Consider the following 22,389-nt stretch of genomic DNA (forward strand, 5'->3'; position numbering starts at 1 on the left):
GTGCCTGGATATTTCATATTAATAAATAATTTCAACTCAATGCTGATGGGTCTGAGCTTTTATTGGCTTCCTTGAGTATTATAGAGTCTTAGTACTTTATGTTCAAAATTAATGGAAAAGATATTTTAAAAGCCTGTAAATACAAGTATTTATATTCAGAGCATCAGTGAAGCGGTTGCTGAATATTCTTTGCTTACTGGTAGATGTTCATCGTCGTGGGAGACAGACATTTTTGAAAGATCCTATCAGAAGGGAAAAAGATTTGCTTTTCTTGGTTGCATAATTGCAAGAAAAAGTCATGACCCAAAGAGAAATCCTGAAAACGCTGTTTGCTTTCTTGGAATAATGAAAATACAGGAAGCAAGTGGGCTGAGTTTTAAATAGAGCTAAAATAATTCTGGGAGGGTGCCTGGAATGTAATTCCCAGAAAAACAGGGCTTGGACCCAAGAGCTGATTCTTGGTAATTATATTCACCTTGAGCTAATAGACTATCTCATCAGAGTTTTTTTAATGACTTGGAAGCATAAATTAACTATTAGAGTAATTTTCTAGTTACAGTGTGTTTCTCTGAGGTTTCAGTTTATGCATTTGTAAAAAATTACTGGTTTTATATATTTCAGGAAGGAGAAGAAGTACATAGATGAATGCTGGAAAAATGTCAACGTTGGGGACTTCATCCGGCTTTCACGTAATGAAATAATTCCTGCTGACATGGTGCTGTTATATTCTAGTGACCTGGATGGGATCTGTTACATTGAAACGGCAGGCCTTGATGGAGAAACCAATCTAAAGCAGAGGCAGGTGGTGAGAGGATATTCAGAGCAGGTGATAATTGTGCATTTCTAGTGGTGTAAGAAAGTTGCCATGACAGATGGTCAACTTAAAAAAACCAAACAACCCAGCCCTCTAGATTGCCTAATTCTTCATAGCTCAGCAATCCCCATCAGAAAACAAAATAACTAGGTAACATAGTTCTGATTTGTTGCTTGAGGTATGTTGGAGCAAATCTTTCTGTGTTCATGTAACCCAGAGAAAGAAAGATCTATTTCAAGTAATGCAAGCCACTAAAAATAACTATTCAGGTAAATGTCAAGAAGTCATTTATGGTGCGTATCATGTAATGGGTGAGAAATTGGAATTTTTTAGAAGGGAGTTCTGTGCTGTATAAAGACCCAGAGAGAGGAGCAGATATTATCTTTTCTCTGTCACCATTTTTTTCATATTGCAAATGTATTTTTACCTCCATACAATACTTAGTATTATACCTACAAGTCAAAATGCTGGAGGCTGGCACAAAGAAGATGATACCAAAAGAACAAAGAACGCTGGCATTTCTGCAATCTTCAGCACACCTGGTACTGAGTTCTGCTGCTGAAACACCATGCTGAAAACAGCAGCAGGGAGACTCAGTGCTGTGCATAATAACAGACTGTTTAGTCCTCTGGAGATAGAATTACCTGAACTGCCTCTGAATTGTCAGCAGTGGTGAGGAAGTGAGGAGTACCATCTTCTTGTGCATTAAGACTGCCCCGTTACTTGGCAAGTACAGTAATACCAAAGGCATGATGTGATATCCATGAACAAAGCTGTTTCTTATCCCGTTAAAGTGACATGCATTTTTTAATTTTTACTTTTTTTTTCTTTCTTGATTTAATCTTAAAACAATAAGGCAGAAACAACTGTTTGATCTTTCTGTATATACATATACGCAAAGCAAAATTCAAATGGTTCTACAAGCTTACATCATACTGAGGTGGCCCTGATGTCGTACAAGCTCCTGCTACCAAGGTCTGATTTCAGTCTCACTCAAGAAAGAGGCTGTTTCCTCTGTTTCCAGAGAAATTGCACCAAAATGTTAAGAAGAGTCATGCTGTCCAAAAAAAGTGACGATTCCTTCACCATTCAAGACTGGTTATTTTTGTCCTCAAATTTAAAAAAAAATAAAAGTCATTGTAGAGTCGTCTTGTCAGGACTGCAGAACTGCATGGTTTCTGAATGTAGAGCCATGATCAGCTTCACAGACCCCTGGTGCCCCACCAGCTGAGTTTCAGCCTAAGGCTTTGTCCTTATAAACTCAGGCTGAATAAGATTCTGGCAGTGCTGTGTAAGAGGCTGACTGCCTGACCTCTGTGTTTCTTAAGCTCAGAAGAATAGGAATAAATTACATCAAATTAAAGAACATCTGAAGACAAGGACTAAAAAGACTTAACCTATTTGCAAGGGTGTTATGTCCTGCTTCTTTGTGACTGAGCAAGTAGAAACACAATGAAAAAAGTTATCAGTGGGGCACCTGTTCTTGCACTTGGAATTCCTTTAAGAGAAGGCAAGGCAAAATTAAAGCATGAAACAGGAGCTGAAACTCTCATAGTCAGTTTTATTTTTTGGCAACTTAGAATAGCATAATTTTTTTTTTAAAATGCTTAAATGACAACAGGAAAGAAATTGGGAAAGTAACTCGAGGCTTCTTAGGTAACAGCAGGTAACAAGGCACAGAACACAGTGTCTCCAACCATCTTGATGTTCATAAATATACAAAACAGCTGAGGGCCTGCTCCCTGAGGATAATGAGCTATTTAGTGAACAAACTGACATTGCTCTGCTGCTTTCGAGATACTCAAGTGTTGCTTCCTATTGAGAGGGGATTAATCTCCTTTTCCTTCCACACCTCATATGGTTAGCTGAACCAAGCACAGGTTCACTGGCGTGGAGAAGCTAATATGCCATTAGCACTAAGTCACTGTGAGCAGTACGTGTTTCCTATTACGTTGTAAGAGAGGCCACAGAACTGCTCTGGTCGTTTCCTTCTCAGCCTATGTGGTCAATGACTGAATCCAGTCCTAGCTGCAGCACCCTCAAACCTAGTGGAGAGGAAGGTGCTGTCCTTTTCTTCCAGGCAGCCTAAGAAGCCAAGCTGATGAAAGAAGGTGCCAGCTCTCCTCTTCCACCTTGGCCAGGCACCCACTCCATTCCCATGCCATGTTATCAAACCATATAGTTTGTCAGGAACACAGCATGGCCAAAGTGGCAGGCATGGCCTTGGGAAGCTGCCTCTCTGCCCATTCCAGTGAGAGAGTCTGGTGCAAGGCCTATCACTCCCAGCTACCTTACTCAGTTCCCATCTTTATTGTCCCCCTTCTTTAGGGACATTTACACAAAATCCAAGTAATTTTAATTCTACCATAGAATATTTTGTCTCTTGTGCTAGGAAACATAGGAAAGCATCTCAAGAAATAAGGTGCAAAATCTACTTTCAGTGTTTGCTTTGTCAAAGTTAAGATTATAATGAAGAAATATAGACCATAAACTTATAGTCCAGGAAGATCTGAGTGCCCATATCAAGATACCTGGTTTTGGACATAGTTTTTGTCACCTCTGTTTTATACTGGCAGAGTATAGACATAACTTCTGTGCCTGCTATAGGTTACACCCCGAGTTTCTGTGGTTGCTACTTCAAGGTATATTGCAAGAGGCTCCTACTAACACCTTCACTGCTGTTTGTTTGACCAAGTCAAATGGTTTAGTTGCCCATCAAAAATAAGATGCTTTCACCAGGAATACATATCTAGAGACAGTTTTCAGGCTGTAGAAGAAAAGAATTAACCTGCTTTGGCTATTTTACTTCCTTTTGGGGGTAGTTCTTATTCTCTTTGTGCTGGTTTTTGTGTAATTATTGTATAATGTGAAATACTTGAAAAGTGTGAATCAATTATACTGTCTAACATTTGACAGAAATTTTTTACTTTGTACAAATAAACATGAGAAAGGTCAGTGGAGAGAGAGGTCTTTCATAGTTAATTAAATTTACAGAGAGATTGAAGGTATCTGTCTGTCTAAGGCTGTGTTCATATTGACTTCAGGTTAATACAGTGCAACAAATCAATACAGCAAAACATAGCAAAAAAAATTTGTTTTAATCAAGCCAACAAAGTACATGTTAATAATATTATGTCTTCTGGGTTTCAAATTCTACTTACAGGACTGTGTTTTAACCGCACAGTTGCTATTCTGCCAGTGTGAAGTCACCCAATTGTGGGAGTGCAGCCTTCTCAGACACTTGTAATTATGTAGAAGATGTATTCAATTACACCTGTGAATTGTAGATTTATCCTTGGGTTTGAAACCTTAAATTGGTAATTTTTTTTCTAAAGAGCAGAACAAATTACTTTCCAGAGAGTTAGTGCAAGGTACTCAGCTTGGAAACGGCTGTTATACCAGAGGCTAGCCTCTGTTATACTAGAGGCTAGAGGCATAATCATATGCCATTAACTGAAATTAAATTGCAAGTGCAATTGCAGTCAATTCCAAAGATAAGACCTTTTGGTTTTTCTCTTACTTGTTATCAGGTTTCATTCTTTATTAATAAAGGATATTTATTTCACTTGGCTTTTCTCTTCACTGAAGAGCTGACCTACTCTTTATTTGCAATATGTACTTCTAGCCTTTTATAACAGCCCTTTCTTTGGTACTGGTAAGGCTCAAACATCATTAAAAAGTTCTACCTGCTTTCTTTGCGTTAGCCCAGATCGCATCCTGGTCATGGTATCAGGAACAACAGCTGTTTGGAAGAAACTCTGCTTGTAGAGAAGACAGTGCCTCTTTTTTTTCCTTATGATGAAAAAAACCTATGGGAGGTCTCTGCTTTTCAGATGTTCTTACTGCATTTTTTTTCTTCTTCCTCACTCTTCCACCTATTTTCTCCTCTCCAGTGTTCTCAAAATATCAGCAATTCAACTGATACTTGCCAGGGTTTGATATTTACTAGGAAGTCCTTCCATGCTGTGTAAGTCTCATTTATGCTGGGTAGGAGATCATCAACACCACCAGCAACTTACAGTTTCGAAGCTAAATTGTTAGGTAGTAATATCTGAACCTATGTATTTATGATGTTTTTAAGTTCCATCACATTTTGTCTGAGTTCTCTGGGGTTTTTTTTCTATGGCTTTAGGTCTCTGAAATTGATCCAGAAAAATTTTCCAGTAGAATAGAGTGTGAAAGTCCTAACAACGACCTCAGTCGCTTCCGAGGCTTTGTGTAAGTGGCTTGGTGGCTCTTTAAACTATTGTCATTTGCTTTGGTGCTCTTACTAATTTTCAGAGAGCTTGTAATGTTTGCTTTAAAAAATAATGACAATATGTATAGAAGTCAGTTTGTACCACTACATTTCTGAGTGTAGCCCAACAGATAGAGCTCCAGAAGGGCTTTCTGAGGAGCAGATTGTGAACTGGGAAAGCCCACTAGTGCTTTTTATTTTGTATTGAATATTTTCAACATCTTAGTTTAGGCTGTTTTGCAATTGTGTATTCCATATTTGAAATAGCTGTTTCAAATCTGCTCTTAATAACAAGTGATATCTACAGTATTTGGTCTCGATCATGGCCTGATTGGACAAGCTGCATTGCTCAGAATTGGAAATGGGAAGGAGTGGCTTCCTGTTCTACTCTGATTTGTTTTGTGTAACCATCAGTGACTTGATCAAACTCCTTTTGACCAACATGCCTATCTCTGTCTTTTCTTCTTATGGGTTTATGATTTTCTATAGACAGTAGGAAAACAAAATCCTATTTCTGACTGATTTTCAGTTTTTGAGAGTTATAATGTCTATATTCTCCCCTGTGGGCACCAACACATTAGAAAAATGAAAAATAAATATACATGAATCTTAGTCTCTGAGGAAACATCTTGACAAACAGTGGTCCTGCCTGCACTGGAAGTATGCCACAGGAATAACTATGCTCACAGTATATTTCAAATGGGATTTTATATTTTGTTAGAATTTTTTCTGATGTTGGCAATCCAAGTAGAAGTTGTTGGCTTTCAGACTTCCAGTGTTTGTCTTGAGCTCTTCTCAATAGTGTTGCCTACTTCTTACATGCCAGCTAGCAAATGGTAGGCTTGTAAACACAAGAAAATTTTAGTACAGTGCCTACGTGCCTGGATTTTCAAAGATGATCTGCATGCATGTTACCCCATTCTTTTGAAAAGTCCAATCAGAAATGTCAGAATGGCAGTCAGTGACTAGCAGCTTCTTTGGGAAATCTACTCCCTAATGGTTTTGCAAAGCCTGACTGGTAATTGCTGGAGTCCTACAGCTGAAGTAATGTGCTTTTTTTTCAGTGAGCATTCAAACAAGGATCGAGTGGGCCTCAGCAAGGAAAACTTACTGCTCCGAGGATGCACAGTAAGAAACACAGAAGCTGTTGTAGGCATAGTGGTGTATGCAGGTTAGTGAACTACCCTAGCTTTCACAGATTGCCTTGCAAACAAGATAGAGTTATGTGCCCTAAGAAACAGTGTCGTACAAAAGGGAATTAGGAGAGTAAAAGCTTGAATCCAGCAGAAATCAGCCATAGCTAGAAATGTTAAGAATGCATGTCTGGATTAAGTTTGTTTCTATTTTAACAATATAAAGAGCTGATATGTCTGATTATTCATGGGAGGCCAGCTCTGTTCTGTGTGAACAGGTCCTTGTCCTCAACTGTTAGTTGCGATGGTAAACCCAGGCTTTTGAAATAGACATGGAGATGCATGGCTTGCTTAGGATTTTTTTCTGGTTCAAAACTGAAGCTACTGCTGTTCTTCTTCAGTGTTCTGTATCAAAGGGCAGAGGTTTTTAAACTAATCAATATGATGTATCCAGCCAGGTAGCTGTAATGCAGGTGCAGGATTTTGTAGAAAATATTAGAAATAATATAGAAAACATCAAGAATAAGATTGTTTCTATAGGAAGGAATATTATTGACAGTATAAAAGTTGATGTGTACATTACAGATTTTGCTTTAGCTTGTTCAGTTTTCTTTCGGACAGAATTCATATGTTGTAGGAGCAGTTAGTTTGCTCATATTTATAATCTCTGTTCAAATATTAGTTAACAGAAATGTCCCATTTCCCAGAGCTTTAGAAATATAAAGCACTTGTGGTTCTGATACCTGCTATTAGAGGATTTCAACCTGGGTTGTGGTTACAGGTCATGAAACCAAAGCCATGCTGAATAACAGTGGCCCTCATTACAAGCGCAGTAAATTGGAAAGAAAAGTGAATACTGATATTCTCTGGTGTGTTCTGCTTCTGATTTTGATGTGTTTAACTGGTGCAATAGGTAAGTGAGAATCAGAAGACTCCTGCTATTTTCCTCTCTCAGCCTACAGTGCTTAGTGTTTTCTTTTGGGGCTGATTAATTTTAACAGTCCATCTCAGAAACTGCCTTTGTACATGTGTCATTCCCTAGCAGTTGGGGATGCTGCCAGGTTTTAGTTCATGTTGTCATGTTTAATCTGGAGTGTGGTCAAGAACTATGTTCCTGGTGTGAGTTTTTAGGTCTGGAACCTGTTTCTCCGATTAATTTCTCTCTTCTCTCACTAATTGCTCTGCAAAACTCCTACTTTCTCTTACGATTTTTCAAGTAACATGGGATGCATGTACAGCATTGTGGGGAGAGGCCTAGTGTGACTAGAGTTGTAAAGACTTGACATTTTAGGGATTGATTAAATAGTGAGCTTGAGTAAATCTAGACAGACTAACTTTTATGACAAATCAAAAAGGTGTTTAAAACATGTTTAAAAAAACTTCTTCGGATTACGCTTAACCTGTGAACACCATGTCATCATTATTAACTAAAACCTGGACAAGCAAGGATAATACAATTAATGGCCAGAGGTTTTTCTGGGGAGTGGGGGTGAAGTGTTTGTCAAGTGTAGTTAGTATTCCTGTAGTTCTGAGATATGCTGTATAGATGTGCTGTTGATAGAAATGCATATAAGGTGTTTAGTCATGTGTGCATTGATACTTAATTAATTCTAATGGGGTTCCTGTTGAGGAAAAACTGAAGAGGTAAAATGATAGTTTAAAAGCTTAGAAAGAACTACAGAGTGTAACGGCTAACACCGTGACCCAGAACTGTGATACAGTTTACATACAACTGACTCAGTTTATCTTGTTCTTGTTTTCAAGGCCATGGAATTTGGTTAAGTAGGTATTCGGAAATACCTTTTTTTAACATCCCTGAGCCAGATGGGAAATCGATTCCTCCAACATTAGCAGGGTTCAATATGTTCTGGACGATGATCATTTTATTACAGGTAACTTTGGTCTGCTTTAAACATGGGTCATATTCTGATCTCATTTATATCCTTGAAGTAACTCTTCAGCTTCAGTAGAGCTACTTCATGTTTGTAACTGGCCAAAGAGTTTGGTTTTATTTAATCCCCATGTTTTATTTTGGTAGGTCTTGATCCCAATTTCTCTCTATGTTTCAATTGAAATTGTCAAATTGGGACAAATTTATTTAATACAGAATGACATTGATTTTTACCATGAGAAAACAGACTCAACAATTCAGTGTCGAGCACTGAATATTGCTGAAGACCTTGGCCAGATTCAGTATATCTTCTCTGACAAGACTGGAACCCTTACTGAAAATAAGATGGTTTTTCGGAGATGCAGCATTGCAGGACAGGAGTATTGCCATGAGGAAAATGGTAAGACACTAAACCTGTGTTCACAATGGGTCATTTTTCTCTTCTCGGAGAAGCTGAAAGTTTTCATAGGGGTCTGGTGGACTTCATGAGATCTGTGTGGCAATATGCACTCATGGAAGCTATGAATTCAGACTGATCCTACTAACAGCCATGCATCTTTCCCCATTATTTGGATTCCTTCATATATAGTGTGTTAAGAGACTTGAAGGCTGTAGGTAAGGTGCTGCTTTGCAGGTGGTTAAGTTCCAACATATTTGATACCACAAACAAAATACTCTTTACTCACTCTGGAAGAAGTCATGCCTACTGTGTTTTGCTTCTCTCCTTGCAATATTCAGGACCCAGAACATTGGAAAATTGCCCTTTCCTCTCTCTTTTTTTTTTTTTTTTTTTTTTTTTTTTTCCAACTAGAGTGCCAATGCTTACCTAACATTTTAGGGTTCAGACATCCTGTTGACTGTCATAGCAGCATACCACCTTTATGTAGTACATCTTAAGGCTCCAATTCGACATACTGTTGCCCTTGAGGATACAGTAACCCAAATAAAATACATGCTGAAGCCAGAGCTATAACAGTAATGTTAAGGTCAGTAATGTTTAACAGTAATGTTAAGTCAAGCAGATCTGTGTGCATGTGTGTGTTAAGGCTGCAAAGATGAGTACCTCCATCAAAAATAATGACTGTTGTATTCTTACTTATATCTTACACACCTGTTTATTATTAGCCAAAAAGTCAACAGGCGGTGTTACTGGATAGTTGCTGCCTCATTGTCTAATGGTGTAGCATCTTTCAGTACACATTTCATGAGGCCCTTACTTGAAGCCTTCTGGGAGCCAGGAGAAGATACAACTCCAGACACAAGAGAAAATTGGGCAGAGTGACATGAAGTCTTTGATTCAATTAGCTATTTTATTAATTAGATAAAACCACAAAATTTTTATTACCATTCCTCTATGTAACTATTAGTGGCTGCAGACATTTGCTATTTTGCTGGTGGGCAATGCAAGTATTCCATATAAGATCAAAGGTGAGGTGCTGACAGGTGGACACGTGAAGCGCAGCTGTGTATTAAACCCTCCTTTATGGTTTTGGTGGTTTTGCTGCCAGATGGAACTGCTCACAACTGCGAGCAAAAGGCACACCCTGCTGGCCACAGCAATGAGTCAGTTCAGCCCTTCTTTTGTTGTGTCACAGGAGCAGATGGTTACAAACTGTTTTTACAGTAATTTCTGCACATATTTTGAAAATTTTATGGTGCAGGTGTCCAGGTGCTTCTTTGGCTTTGCATAATTATACTGGGAAGGATGACAACAGCAAAGTGAGAATAAATATTTTTAATTTTCAAAGTTGGTGAATGAACAACTTAAATAAAAAGTAGAATGTATTTTCAGAGCATTTTCTAAAGGAAGGAAAAGTATTTCAGAGGAGATAAATGAAAGAGTAGTGTGAATGGTGTAGCTGTGGCTGATCCAGGTCTCATTGTGCCAGGCAAAGTATATCTAGCACTTACTTCTGCTAGTAGTTCACTTAGAGTTATCTTCCAAAAAGATTAGTTTGTTAATTATGTTTATAATTATTTCCTGCTGTGCCCTGTCTTTTACCTGGTGCATGTGCTACTTCCTAACAAATCTAGAAATTATGTGAGCCCTGAAAATCAGTTTGAAAATGTTGGAAGTCCTGTGTTTTAGTCCTGTTTTACATTTGTTCAGTTGCATAGAGCTACTGTTTGTAAGGCTCCTGCTACATCAGGTAAGCATTGCAGTGCAAGATAGTACAGTCTTTTGCATACAAGCCACTTAGTCTGTACATATATGTCTGTATTTATATCTGTATTGCCCCAGGTAAAGAGGTGCACATGAGGGAAGCACACAACAGCAAGGACTGTGATTCAGTATAATCCTCCATATAGGTGTCCCATGCAGTGTTCTGTCTAAAGTAACATGTGCCATGTATGTTACTTCAGACAGAACATACAGGCTTCTCAACAGCCTGGAAACATAGCGGAATGGGCACATGTTGTCCAAACCTTTCTCTACAAACACTTACTAAGTCACTGTTGCCGCTTTCTGGTAAAAGGCATCGATACCACATGTGGGATATTATATTTGGTAGTTGTGGAGAACCACAGTTTGTTACATTCCTACCTATTTTTTTTTTTTAAACTATTTTATTAAATTCATGTTGACATCAGGGAGATGGCCTGCCAAGGAAGGTGTAAGCTCTGGTCTCCCTGCTTTCCTCGGACTCATCAGAATGGCAAGATGAGGGTCAGGAGGCTTTCATTTATGTTCCAGAAAGAGAAGACAACAGGAAATAAGGAGAACTTAACAGGCTAGCAAATCCAGTAGCTCATTTCCTGAACCATAGCTAAGCTTCTGTGCTTTGGCTAGGAGGAAGAGGACTCACAAGTGATATAATAAACCTATTTCCATCTCATTCTGAGCACCAGAGCTGGGGACTCTGAGCTGTGGATAGGTTTCCCATTCACATAAAACAGAATAATATCCCACTTTTCACTTTTTTCCTGTACAGTAGCTGCTACTTTAAATAAGAACAAAATAGGGAATTAGTGGTGTGGCAGGAGATGACTGTATGTTAATATTGCTTTTTTCCTAGGATGCCATTGTTTGTATTCACACTTTAATGAAATAAATAGGCAATGCACAGCTCTCAGAACAGTTTTTCCATGCTGTCAGTTGATGCAGACATTGAACTGCTAGTATATGCTCATAGCATGCTATTTTCATGGTTACAGGTAAAAACTTGAAAGCTGAATAGTGTACAGTGATCCAGTGCTGTCTGGATTGAGATTGCAACCTCTTGCATGTGGTCAAATACTGTCCCAGAACTCCAGTGCAAACACTTGATTATGTTCTTAACAAGCACATGATAGCATAGGTGTGTTTCCATTTGATTCAGAGGTTCTTTACACCACTGATCTTCCTAGCTAGATTTGTGGGGCACAGAACTGCATTTATATCTTTGGTGCAAAAGTGTTAGACATGTCAATACGAAGTTTTATTATTGAAACCTGCTTTTCAGTTACTCAGAAAACGTGTATGTGTGTGTGAGGGAGTGTCCAATACAGAAATGACAAGAAACACAGTTTCAATGAGTTCCTGCTAGAAGCTGTACTTGTCAAACCACTGGCATACAATCCTGATCCATCATAAAATAATGAGGCTAGAAAACCTGTCAGGAGGTGATCTGGTCCCGTTTCTCTGGCCTAAGGCAGAGTTGTTGCTATCATTTTTTATGAATATTTTTTTTTGTTTCTTCAGGACCTCCAGTGATGACCAGTTCACTGCTTTCTCAGGCATTCTGTTCTAGCATGTCATGTCTTCTCTGACAAAGTTTTGCTGATACCTAGCCTGAGTCTGTCCTGCTACGATATAGGACCATTGTGTCTTCTATTACCCACAGTGTGCATAGAAGACAGGCTATTTTCTTTCTCTATGCAATTGCCCTTCATGTACTTGAAGACTATTATTTGGATCCCATCAATGTGCCCTTCTGGAGGCTGTGTAACTCCACTTTATTATACTGTTTCCATGTGGCTCATGTTGTCTAGAACCCTGATCATTCTTGCTCCCTCTTCTGGATTCACTCCAGTGGAGTGTTGCTCTTGAAGTGCAGTGTCCCAAACAGGAATTCAATGTGATGGCTTGCTATGGGTTTTATTTTTCATAAATGGTAGATTATTCTTAACTATATACTAAATTCCTTACTTGAAAATTTTGTTTCCTGAACCTCCAGGCAGTGTTTTAGAAAAGTTTCTTTTTGCTCATGGAACAGTAATTTTGTTTCCCTTTCCATAGCAAAGAGGTTGGAATCCTATCAAGAGATGGATTCAGAGGATGAAGATTCAGTTGATCGTCAGTGTGGCTCTTCAACCCATATGTCAAAATGGCGGGGGCACAACTGCAGAGCTGTGAATGAACCTTTGAACAGAAAGTCTTTGAATCAGTTGTCTGGTAGTTACCCTGCATTAGGAAGGGAAGATGGAGCAGGTGATGTTCCCCACTCAGGACATGTTGCTTTCAGCAGCCCCATTGTAAGTAAAAGCTGTTGGGTTTGATGCTAAATTTCTGAAGTAACTCATGAAGGAATATCTTTTTACCCCCATTTGATCAGAGTGCTTGTCATTTAAGAGATCCTTTCCCTCTTCCATCAAAACCAGAGCCTCCCATGATTGCTTGGCTGCATCCTATTTGCAGCTGACATTGCTCATGTTTGTTGGGTCACAAAGGTGTATGCTTTGGTTCTTGCTGATCACTCCAGCTAAAATGACCAGCTTCATCTTAATAATAGTTTGTTCTTTTGTTTTAAGAGGTTTCTAGCATTTTCTTTTGTTTTTAATAGGAAATACTAGATGACCAATATTTATTGGAGGTTACGAGAGGTAAAAATTCTGCTTCTGTACCTGAAGGAGTCTAAATAGCATTCATCATATTTAATCTCTGTCGAAGTATCTGTGAACTAAGGTTCTACTGTTTCCCTGTCTGGACATGAAGTTTGCCATTGTCATTGGGCTAGCACAAGGCAGTGAAGACACCAGAGCGTTCCTCTATTTCCTAGTATAACCAACTCAGGATCTGACAGGAAGGAAGTTGTATGAGCTTCTACACTTCATTAATCTGTAACTGATTTAACCTCCAGAGACTGAGATTAAGTTTATATCCTAATGGACAGTTTTGTTCATTTCATCAATAGGAAACGGATGTTGTACCAGATGCACAACTGCTGGAGAAGTTCAGTCAAATTTCTTTTCATTCCTATCAACAATCAGAAGAAGCCAGCAGCAAGTTATCTTTGGAGACAACATACATCACTGACTTCTTTCTTGCTCTGGCAATCTGTAATACTGTTGTAGTTTCAGGCCCCAATCGGCCGCGTCAGAAGGTAAGAAGGCGTTATTTTTGGCTATTTGGCCATATTCATCAATAAATGAGCTCCCTTTGGTTTGATTACAAAACAAAAAAACCAATTAACTGACATTTAAAAACTGATTCTTTTCTCCTCCATTGGTTTGTCCTGTTAGAAAGAAGGGAATTACTGTAAACCCACGGAGTGCAATGAGTTAATATGTAATATAATGCTGGTAATGTTTTTCCGATGCAGAAAAACTTGGCTTCAATATTTTTGCTTCTGTGTATAGACTGTTCATAACTTTTACAAGACATATTCTGAGATTAACTTGCAATTGTGATTTTTTCTATATTCTAGTTATCTTTTTCCAGATATGTGCATAGCTTCCTTTAAGAGTACCCTACCACTCAGGTTACCTTTACAAATAGGTTATTATTGGCTGAAAGATAAGAATAATCTCAGAAGACTCCCAGAATATTGGAACTGAGAATGCTCTTACCTGTTCCCTGACTATTCAAATAGAGTTTCAGCAAAAGTATGGAAGATCAACTTTCATATGTGTAATAATGTGAAGAAAAAATGCTTTGCAGTATGACATAAAGTGGTCTCACCTTGAATGTACAGTGCATTTGCTAGACTGTCCTGGTTTAATAGTCTGGAGTGTGTTTAAGTCTTCCTGAGACCACTTGTTTTCAGAGCACACAACCTAACATTTATTTAAAGATACTACTATCTTTTTCAAATCTTTTTTTTTTTCAGGGTGGGATTTTCATAACCCCATCTTTTACCAGTTTTGACTGTGTTGCAGGATAATTCCCAAGTTCAGCTTTGATTTCCTTCCCCCCATCCCCTGGTGATTTCCATTTGTTGACTTTCTCTTTTGAAAAAAATGTATGACGTGCAGGACTAGATTTTGGTGTCCATCTAGGCAGTGAACCTACAACCATGGCTGGAGGCATTCCTAAAAGGTATCCTGTGGAGTGTACATGGTATACATACCTCCTATGTATAAGTAAGTCTGGTATTCTAGCGTGCTTCCAGGCGTTCCCAGAAAGCGTAGTAGGCAGCTTATAGGTCCATGTGTGGACAGGGCAGCTGTGTTCATAGTTACTAATCAGACATAAAGGTGATGTAGAAAAATATACAGGCGAGATTCTCATTTTTTTGAGAATAGTATTTCTGGATGACTTGCTAGCAGGGGAGAAGATCTCCAGGTCACTAGTAGTAGGTTGGGAGGGGCAATGTGGCATGAGGTTTCTGAGTTCACAATTAGGGAATGACATGAAAGAGCTCAAGGCAACGGAAGGTTTCAGCGTTACCTTAGGAAGAGGCGATGAAAGGATGTTCCTAGTCTCTGTTTCCATGATGCTGAATGGAGACGCATTACAACTTGAGTGCAATTGTGGTAGAACTGAAGCCAGAGTCTGTCCTTTATGCTTTTCAGTGGCAAAGAAGAACATGCTTCCTGGGGATAACTCATTCTTAACTCTTCACCAGTAATGAGAAATGAATGTCAGCCTTGCATGCCTTGTTCCTTGTTTGTGAGCTATTAGCTGCCTAACTGTTCTGGGTAACAGTAAGCCAGTTATTTTGTAACATTGATGAGAGGGTAACTGTCTTTCATTTTAAATTCAGACATTAAAAAAGTATTGATAAAGTACTGCATTTTTAACAGTACTTGTACCTAGTTACTGTGAGGGGTATGGAGCTGGTTTATTCTTCACAAGTATCTTGCTAATTCAGAACAAGAATTAAAGTGTTTAGTTCCATTTTCCACAACTTTTAAAAGTTATAATGTCATACTAACTGTTTCATTACTGAAACAGTTCTAAAGAGAACTATTACATGGAGTCACGAATCAGACTTGGAATGCATACAGTTTTCAGATCTGAAGTATTTTTACAATTCTTTTGGTTTGAATAATGAAGGTCTTACAGAAGCTGTTTAGTGTACTTATGGTTATATGTTTAAGTGAGCTGACCATCTTTAATACAAGCAAACTCATGGTAAATTTTAAAATACTACATTCATTAAGAAACATACATAGTTTGTAAGCTGTCCTTCTTTAATGTAATAAAATATGAAGAATTTAACAGAAATGCTTTCTCTAACTGTTCTGTTCCAGATGAGAGTGTCTTCACTGGGTAGGATGCCTATTAAATCACTTGAGGATATCAGGCAGATGTTCCAGAGGTGGTCAGTCCGGAGACTAAGTTCCTCCCCACTTCCAAGTGCAAAAGAGTCATCATCTGAAAGCCCGAATACTTTTGTGAGCAAACTATCTATTTTCAGAATGAAACTGGCTTCACCTGCTCTGGATGGAGCTGCTCAAAGGGCTGCTGAGCCTCACAATACTGACAGCCCAGAAAATTCCCAAGTGCCTCAAGAACTAGCTGTGGTGGATGTAGCTGCTGGCTGTGAACGCAACAGTGCTGCATCATCTATGGAATTGTCTCCCTTACCTAAACTATGTTATGAAGCTGAGAGTCCAGATGAAGCTGCCTTGGTTCATGCTGCAAGGGCTTATAAATGTATTTTACAGTCTAGGAGTCCAGATCAAGTAACTGTGGACTTCGCAGGTCTGGGATCTTTAACATTTCAGCTTTTGCATATCCTGCCTTTTGATTCAGTGCGGAAAAGGATGTCAGTGGTCATTCGGCATCCAGTCTCCAACAAAGTGGTGGTGTACACAAAAGGTGCAGACTCAGTCATGATGGATTTGTTGAGAACTGCATCTGAAGGTATCTATAGAACTTCTAATTCATTGCTCACCTTTGTCATTCTCAGTACAGGTGAACAAATGGCCTGATTCACGAGACGAGACAAGCAACCAAGCAGAACTATTATCTATGAATAGTTCCTTATAGGAAGCCCAGAAAGGTAGTATTGCTTGTGACCTAGATATGGCTATACTGTGTGCTGGTGTGGAAACTGAGAAGAGAGAAGCAGCTATTATTCAAAGGATTTAGTGGTGTCTAAGCAGACACTTTGGAGCCAACTGAAGTATTCCTAGTTATAAAGTAAGGTTCCATGGCTGGCTGATCTCAGTGAGGAAAAGGGATATTTCCAGTTCCAAGGGTGGATTTTTACTCACCCAACATTAGCCATCTAACGTCTAGACAAGAAGCCTCTGTAGGCCATGGGGTAGAAACAGTACCTCCAAAATCTGTTGTCTTACTGGGGGGGTAATTTCATGTCTGGAGGAGCCTCTCACTTTGATTCTCAAGGTAAACTTGGAACCCAACTTCTACACGTCCAGAGTTAAGTGAGTTGAATGCCTGTCCCAATAGTCCACCCCTTGACAGTTATTGTCAGAAAAGCTTTTCTACAACTGCCCTTTTAGCTCCTTCCTACTAGGCCAGTGACAGTAAAGCTTCTTGGGTGTCTGTGGGGCCCAGTTCACTTTAGAAAATAATTTTATTTTAGAAAAACATTTTGATATACTAGTGGCATCCAAAGATGTATCAGTACCAGATGGGTTCCCCCTCACTGCTTGTGCAGACTGGCGCACTGCATGCTGACTATAGATACAGCCACAGTACACTGTACAAACAGGAAGATACATTCATAGTTAAGATAAAACCTGTTAACATTTTGGTATTTTTAAAACGGATTTAGGCCTTCAAAATTTTCTGCTAAATTTAGCCTAAGAATGCATATTTAATTTGCTTTCTTTGCTTTTTGTGTTGATAGTAGGTACTAATAATTCAGAAATGGAACAAAAGAAGATTAAAGAGAGAACTCAGAAGCATTTGGATGACTATGCAAGAAGAGGACTGCGCACTCTGTGTATTGCTAAGAAGGTATTCCTTTCAATACATATTTTTAAGAATGTTTACAGTCTGTGACCAACCTGAGTGGTATCACCAATGGAGCAGACATCACAGCTTCTAAAGAGATGTTCCTTCAGGAGGAATTTGTAAGTTGACCCAAATCAATTCCTGACTACTGTTAGATTGCCATAGTTGTTGTCAGTTTAGGATGCCAAGCAGCTTAATAGCCTAATTCTAAAACAGGGGTTGTCAAATAGCCTGACTTTTCTTCAAGACTCCTGAATAGGTCTCCTTGTATGAAACTTACCCTGGTTGGAATTCGAGACACAGAAAAAAATGAAGCCATAACTGTTGTGAATCGCACTTCACAAACAGTTTGCAGTGTTACAAGCTCCGGATGCAAAACTTAAGGGATGTTTTGAGATTCCATTTTAAATTCATAGCTGCTCAGAAGTAAAATTCCATAGGAATTGAAACAGGCAAGAAACCTCTTTACAAAGCCTTATGCAAAGTGAAAGTACAGGCTGTGTAGCTGTACAATCATCAAGCTGTACACAGCTGTGCGGTGATTCTGTGGCTGTGTCAATGCTGCAATTAAAGAGCAGTAGGGACAGTATACTATGCTCACTGGCCTGCCTACCTTCCATCTAAATGGAAATCTGTCAGGCAGCTCCAGGAACCTGCAGGGTGCCGGTGAGTAACCTGGCTTTGCCAGGTGAAGCCTGGCAAAGTAATCTAACACTATGAACATAGTACTAAATCCATGGACGTGTTGGGGCACATAAGTAGTGCACTGCCAGGGGCTGCGCTTCTAGGTTCAGTATGTGGACAGGAGAAGTAACAGAGAGGACACTGTTGAGGTGCCTTTGAAAACACAGTATAGATGCATGCCATATGTTTTCTCTCCCTCTGTAGGTGATGAGTGATGCAGAATATGCAGAGTGGTTAAATCATCATTTTTTAGCGGAAACCAGTATTGACAATAGGGAGGAGCTGCTGCTTGAATCTGCCATCAGGCTTGAGACTGAACTAACTTTGCTTGGTAGGTAGAAAATGCTGTAGCTCCCAGGAAACTGCTTATGATGTTCATAATTGGAATTTACCTACAGAGAGCTGTGCTAACCTCAATTTGTGTAACACATAGCTTTCTACAGACCTAGAATTTATTGTCACTCCTGAATTTTCATAAATCTTGCAGGTAAATTTGTACTAGTTGTAAAACACACTAAAGACAGCTAGTGCTCTTCTGTTGTTTGTAAAGGGTAAAGTTTTACTGATTTTTTTTTTTTTTTTTAATTTGTTTTCTTTTTTGTGCGCACTAGAGTTTTTAAGTGTCATCATAATAAGCATGTGAAATGATAATAACAAATCACAGGCCCTCCTGGGCAAACATTCACAGGAATCGCACTTCTGGGCATGTTTTCCATCACTGTTGCATTTGTGGGCACAGCGGGTACGCTTGTGCTGTGTCCTCCTGTAATAACATGGTGATAAGAAGTCAGGCATGCTTCTGCAGGAACCATTCCTCTGATGGTCATTCAGCTGTGCAGAGATGGGGAGGCCAAAACAAAATGAAAAATGTTTGGTGTAGATGTGCAAAAGGTAAACTGCAGGCAGTCTGGGATAATAGCGCTAGAGGACTGCCCGGCATATAACATTTGGAAAACAATGTGCAAAGATCTGACTGTGGTGGTAAAGGCAGCTCATGCTAGAAGCTGAAGAGAGACAGATCCTATTGTGTGGAAAGGTGTTACTTCCCTCATTTTGTGCCACATCTGCTCAGGGAAAATGCCATAAACCTTGATACTAAAAGGAATTCTGGGATTACTGGCTTCAGTTTCTGGAGGGAAGCCAGAGCAGTGCTGCTAGCTGCTGTAGTTTTAAGGGATGATGTGCTATACAGGTACCCTTTTGCACTAGGGTCAGCAGAGGGAAGTCTAGTTGCTGTGGAGACCTGCTGTCCTGCAGGCCGAGGCATTTTTTTGTCTCGTGTCTCTGATGGGACAGTAGGCAATATGGGTTGGCCCTAGCATTAAATGGGAGTGAGAATAAGAAGGGTAAATGGCTTCATACTGCAAGGTGCTTGCTTTCAGTACCTCTGCTAGCTTAGTTACTCCTGCTTGGGGCATATGTGCATTGTGATCTGCAGAGTGGAACTACTTCCAGCACATCTCATTCTGCTTCTCTGAGCCTTCCTTTGCTTTCTTAATAAACATTACCTGGTGTAGCTGCAGCTGTAATTCTGACTGTCCTCTTAGGACTGAGAAATGAAGACTTTGTCCTCAAAGAACAACAAGCAAAAATTCCAATCATCTCAGTATTGCCGGGATAATAGAGGACGGCAGTGGTTTGTAGTCCACTGCATAGGCAGGTATGAAATCCATATGGCTATATATAAAGCCTCAGGCCTTTATTTGAATGGAAATCTATTTCTGGAAAGAATAGCCCTAATGTGCAGTACTTAACTAAGCACAGATCTGGATCTCAGCAGTATACGTATTGAAACTGGCTTCTGTTGGATTACAAAGTGATCAAGTACCTCAGAAGGGGAGTATTAAGTGTATAGAGTGCCCAAATTGAAACAACATTTTTCTCTCTTCCCTCGATGCCTGGCAGTGTCTCTCAAAGAAGCTTGCATCAAATAGATCCCAGCATCTTCCTTCCTGCCTCTTCCATTGACTTGCATCAAAATGCAGGCAGAGTGCAGAGCAAGCACCTGGAGGTTTTCGTCTTCCCGGTGACTAGGGGCCATGAGCTCTGTACCCTGTTGGCAGCTGCTTACTGAAGAAATTGCTGTAGCGTCAGAAATTTGCCTGATCTTTTGGTTCTTATCCATCCCCATATGACAGTCAGTGCTTTATATACAAATTGCTGGCTAGAGTCCCGCACTAGAAACAGGCTGGGAGGGGAAAACTTTGCTTTGAATTTTTTTTATTGTTTGTCTTTCAGAATGAACCTAGTTGCAACTGCCTGAAGTTTTTTTCTGAGGAACTCTCTTAGCCTGAGAATCCCATAAGCCAAACCATGTCTCCTGCTTATGATTTAGTACCATTTGTATTGTGAAAAAGACATGAAAATGTCTTGTACCATAGTAAATCACTGGCACTGCAGCTTTTCAGAGATGGTTCTGCTTTATGCTGATGTTGTGGTACCTCACTGTTATCAGAACAGAAGATTTTGTAAGCTGGTTTTAGGGATACAGGTCTGCCTGCTGTGCACACCAGAAAAGAGGATATCTCTGTTAAAGTCTCTGTATTTTTTTGTTGAAAGTCTTTCTTTAACCACTGAGGGGTGTGTGTTAGAGCAGATGTTTCCTCTGTGTGGGGGAATATGTCAAGGTTGGCAGTGTGGGCAGGAGGAAGGGCAAAACACAGAGTTTGTGCTATGAATTGAAAGGATCTGGGACAGGAAGTACTGCAGCGATGAGTGGTTGAGAAATCTGCCAAGGAATGGCAGGTCTTTGCAGCAGTGTGCAAAAATATGATATAAGAAGAGGGGATTTTGGTGTGGAAAAGGTGAGGGCTTGGGACAAGAGGTACAGAGAATTCAGCCTGGAGCAGAGCTGAGAATAAGGAAGGAAGTGGGCTTTGAGGTAGGAAGGATTGAGGTGATACATGAAAGAATGTTTGGGGTAGTCTGAGGTGTAGGAGAGAGTGGGAATAATGGAGTATATTAGTCATGAGAAGCCTGGGAGTCTGTGTCCCACAGCCACTATGAGCTGAAACAACTGAGAATGAGAAAAGTTGTCTTAAAAGGGTTTTGTGAAGAGTTGGAGGCCCCTGAGGCTGTAATGAGGGTATGTGTCAACAATCTCGCATGAGATGGGCTCTGGGACAGAAAGATGTGGGAGGGTGGAATTCCCAAGCATGTCCCAGTAGGGTGTCTGTTTTGGGATGCGGAGATACACACAGAGGACCATCTTGTCGTGTCACTCTTGCAGCATTTTGGTTTTGGAAATACAGCAGCACTAATCCTTCTGCTTGTCTAAATTGAGGTGCCACTGGCATTGAAGATCGCCTGCAGGAGGGTGTTCCAGACACAATACAGGCATTACGGAAAGCAGGAATAAAAATATGGATGCTGACAGGTGACAAGAGAGAGACAGCTGTCAACATTGCCTATGCTTGTAAACTGCTGGAACCAGATGACAGAATCTTCACTCTCAAATCACAGAGTAGGGTGAGTGGAAAATTACACTTTTCTTCAATTTTTTTTTTTTTTCTCTGCTGAAAGATTCAGTCAGGCTATATCACAGGGCAATATGGAAAAATAAAACGTTCTCTGCTTTCCCAACGGACCAAAGACAGCATGGTTTCTTGGAAGATGAAAATACTGGGAAACTGATGGTTTGCTTCCTTGCAGGTAAAATACGAAATCCTTTATATGTATGTAACATCTATTTCTTTATATACGGTCCCTAAATGATGATTAATTATTTTAATTGAATAGACTGCTTAATTTCTCTTTGTGGTAGGTTACAGAGTTGACATGTTTCACATGTTATTAGAGATTTCCAACGGCTGTGAGTTACAGCACGTTAGCAATGTAAGAATTATCATCATGCAAATTCTATTGAATTAAGTTTTGTGCTGCTTTGTGTCATGTATTCCCTCAGCCCTGCTTGTCTTGCATAAATGTACAAAGAATTGTCTCATTAAAGTACATTGCACACTATTCAAGAAAACTAATCTGGCCACAATTTTATCAGAGAAAAATCTATCTTCTCCCCACTACCCAGTAATTGAGTCATGTGATAAAGAGTGGTTAAAAATTCTGCTGTTTTGGATGGCAAGTTTAATCCTATTTGATGATTGTGTCCTCTTGTGGATGCTTATAACCAGCTGTTTTTCATACCTTGATTTTTATCAGTTTTGGGTTTCTTAAGAGAGAAATTACCGACTGTAACTGGTAAAGCCAACATATGAAATGTCTCTCCTCAGAGCAGAGACATGAAATCTGAGACTTCTCTAAAGGACTTTTTCTAAGATGTTTCATTTTTCTTTTTTTCTCTGCTTATATGTTACTTTAGAAATTCAGTTTATATCTGCCATAAAAGATTGTGTGGCAAGTGGTAACTGTGGGGAAAATAAAGTGAAAAAGAAAGGATTTTTAGTCCAGTTGTGTTTGAGGAAAGCTTGGGGTTTGATTTTCGCTGACACTTTTTTCTTCCTTTTTTTCCTACTGGGGAACGAGTGTCTTACTTAACAGTGAGGACTGAGCCCCTTTTGCAGAAGTGCTCATCCTCCCTCTAACTAGACTTTGAAATAAAAA

General features: G+C 39.5%; 1 protein-coding gene across 6 annotated transcripts in view; it reads left to right on the forward strand.

Moving 5' to 3' along the window:
• ATP10D (ATPase phospholipid transporting 10D (putative)) overlaps positions 1–22,389 on the forward strand; it is a 52,201-nt gene that overhangs the window by 17,752 nt on the left and 12,060 nt on the right. For 4 of the 6 annotated variants that reach the window (XM_075500021.1, XM_075500025.1, XM_075500026.1 and 1 more), the window contains exons 4-15: positions 622–826; positions 4,947–5,032; positions 6,116–6,222; positions 6,966–7,097; positions 7,949–8,076; positions 8,223–8,475; positions 12,295–12,530; positions 13,190–13,378; positions 15,471–16,086; positions 17,039–17,148; positions 18,034–18,160; positions 21,113–21,297. In XM_075500021.1, the coding sequence (XP_075356136.1) occupies positions 622–826; positions 4,947–5,032; positions 6,116–6,222; positions 6,966–7,097; positions 7,949–8,076; positions 8,223–8,475; positions 12,295–12,530; positions 13,190–13,378; positions 15,471–16,086; positions 17,039–17,148; positions 18,034–18,160; positions 21,113–21,297 (2,374 nt within the window). The remainder of the gene's footprint in view (positions 1–621; positions 827–4,946; positions 5,033–6,115; positions 6,223–6,965; positions 7,098–7,948; positions 8,077–8,222; positions 8,476–12,294; positions 12,531–13,189; positions 13,379–15,470; positions 16,087–17,038; positions 17,149–18,033; positions 18,161–21,112; positions 21,298–22,389) is intronic. The other 2 variants (XM_075500023.1, XM_075500024.1) reach the window with 2 other exon arrangements.

This window comes from Mycteria americana, chromosome 4, assembly GCF_035582795.1.
Source record: "Mycteria americana isolate JAX WOST 10 ecotype Jacksonville Zoo and Gardens chromosome 4, USCA_MyAme_1.0, whole genome shotgun sequence".
Lineage (NCBI taxonomy): Eukaryota > Metazoa > Chordata > Aves > Ciconiiformes > Ciconiidae > Mycteria > Mycteria americana.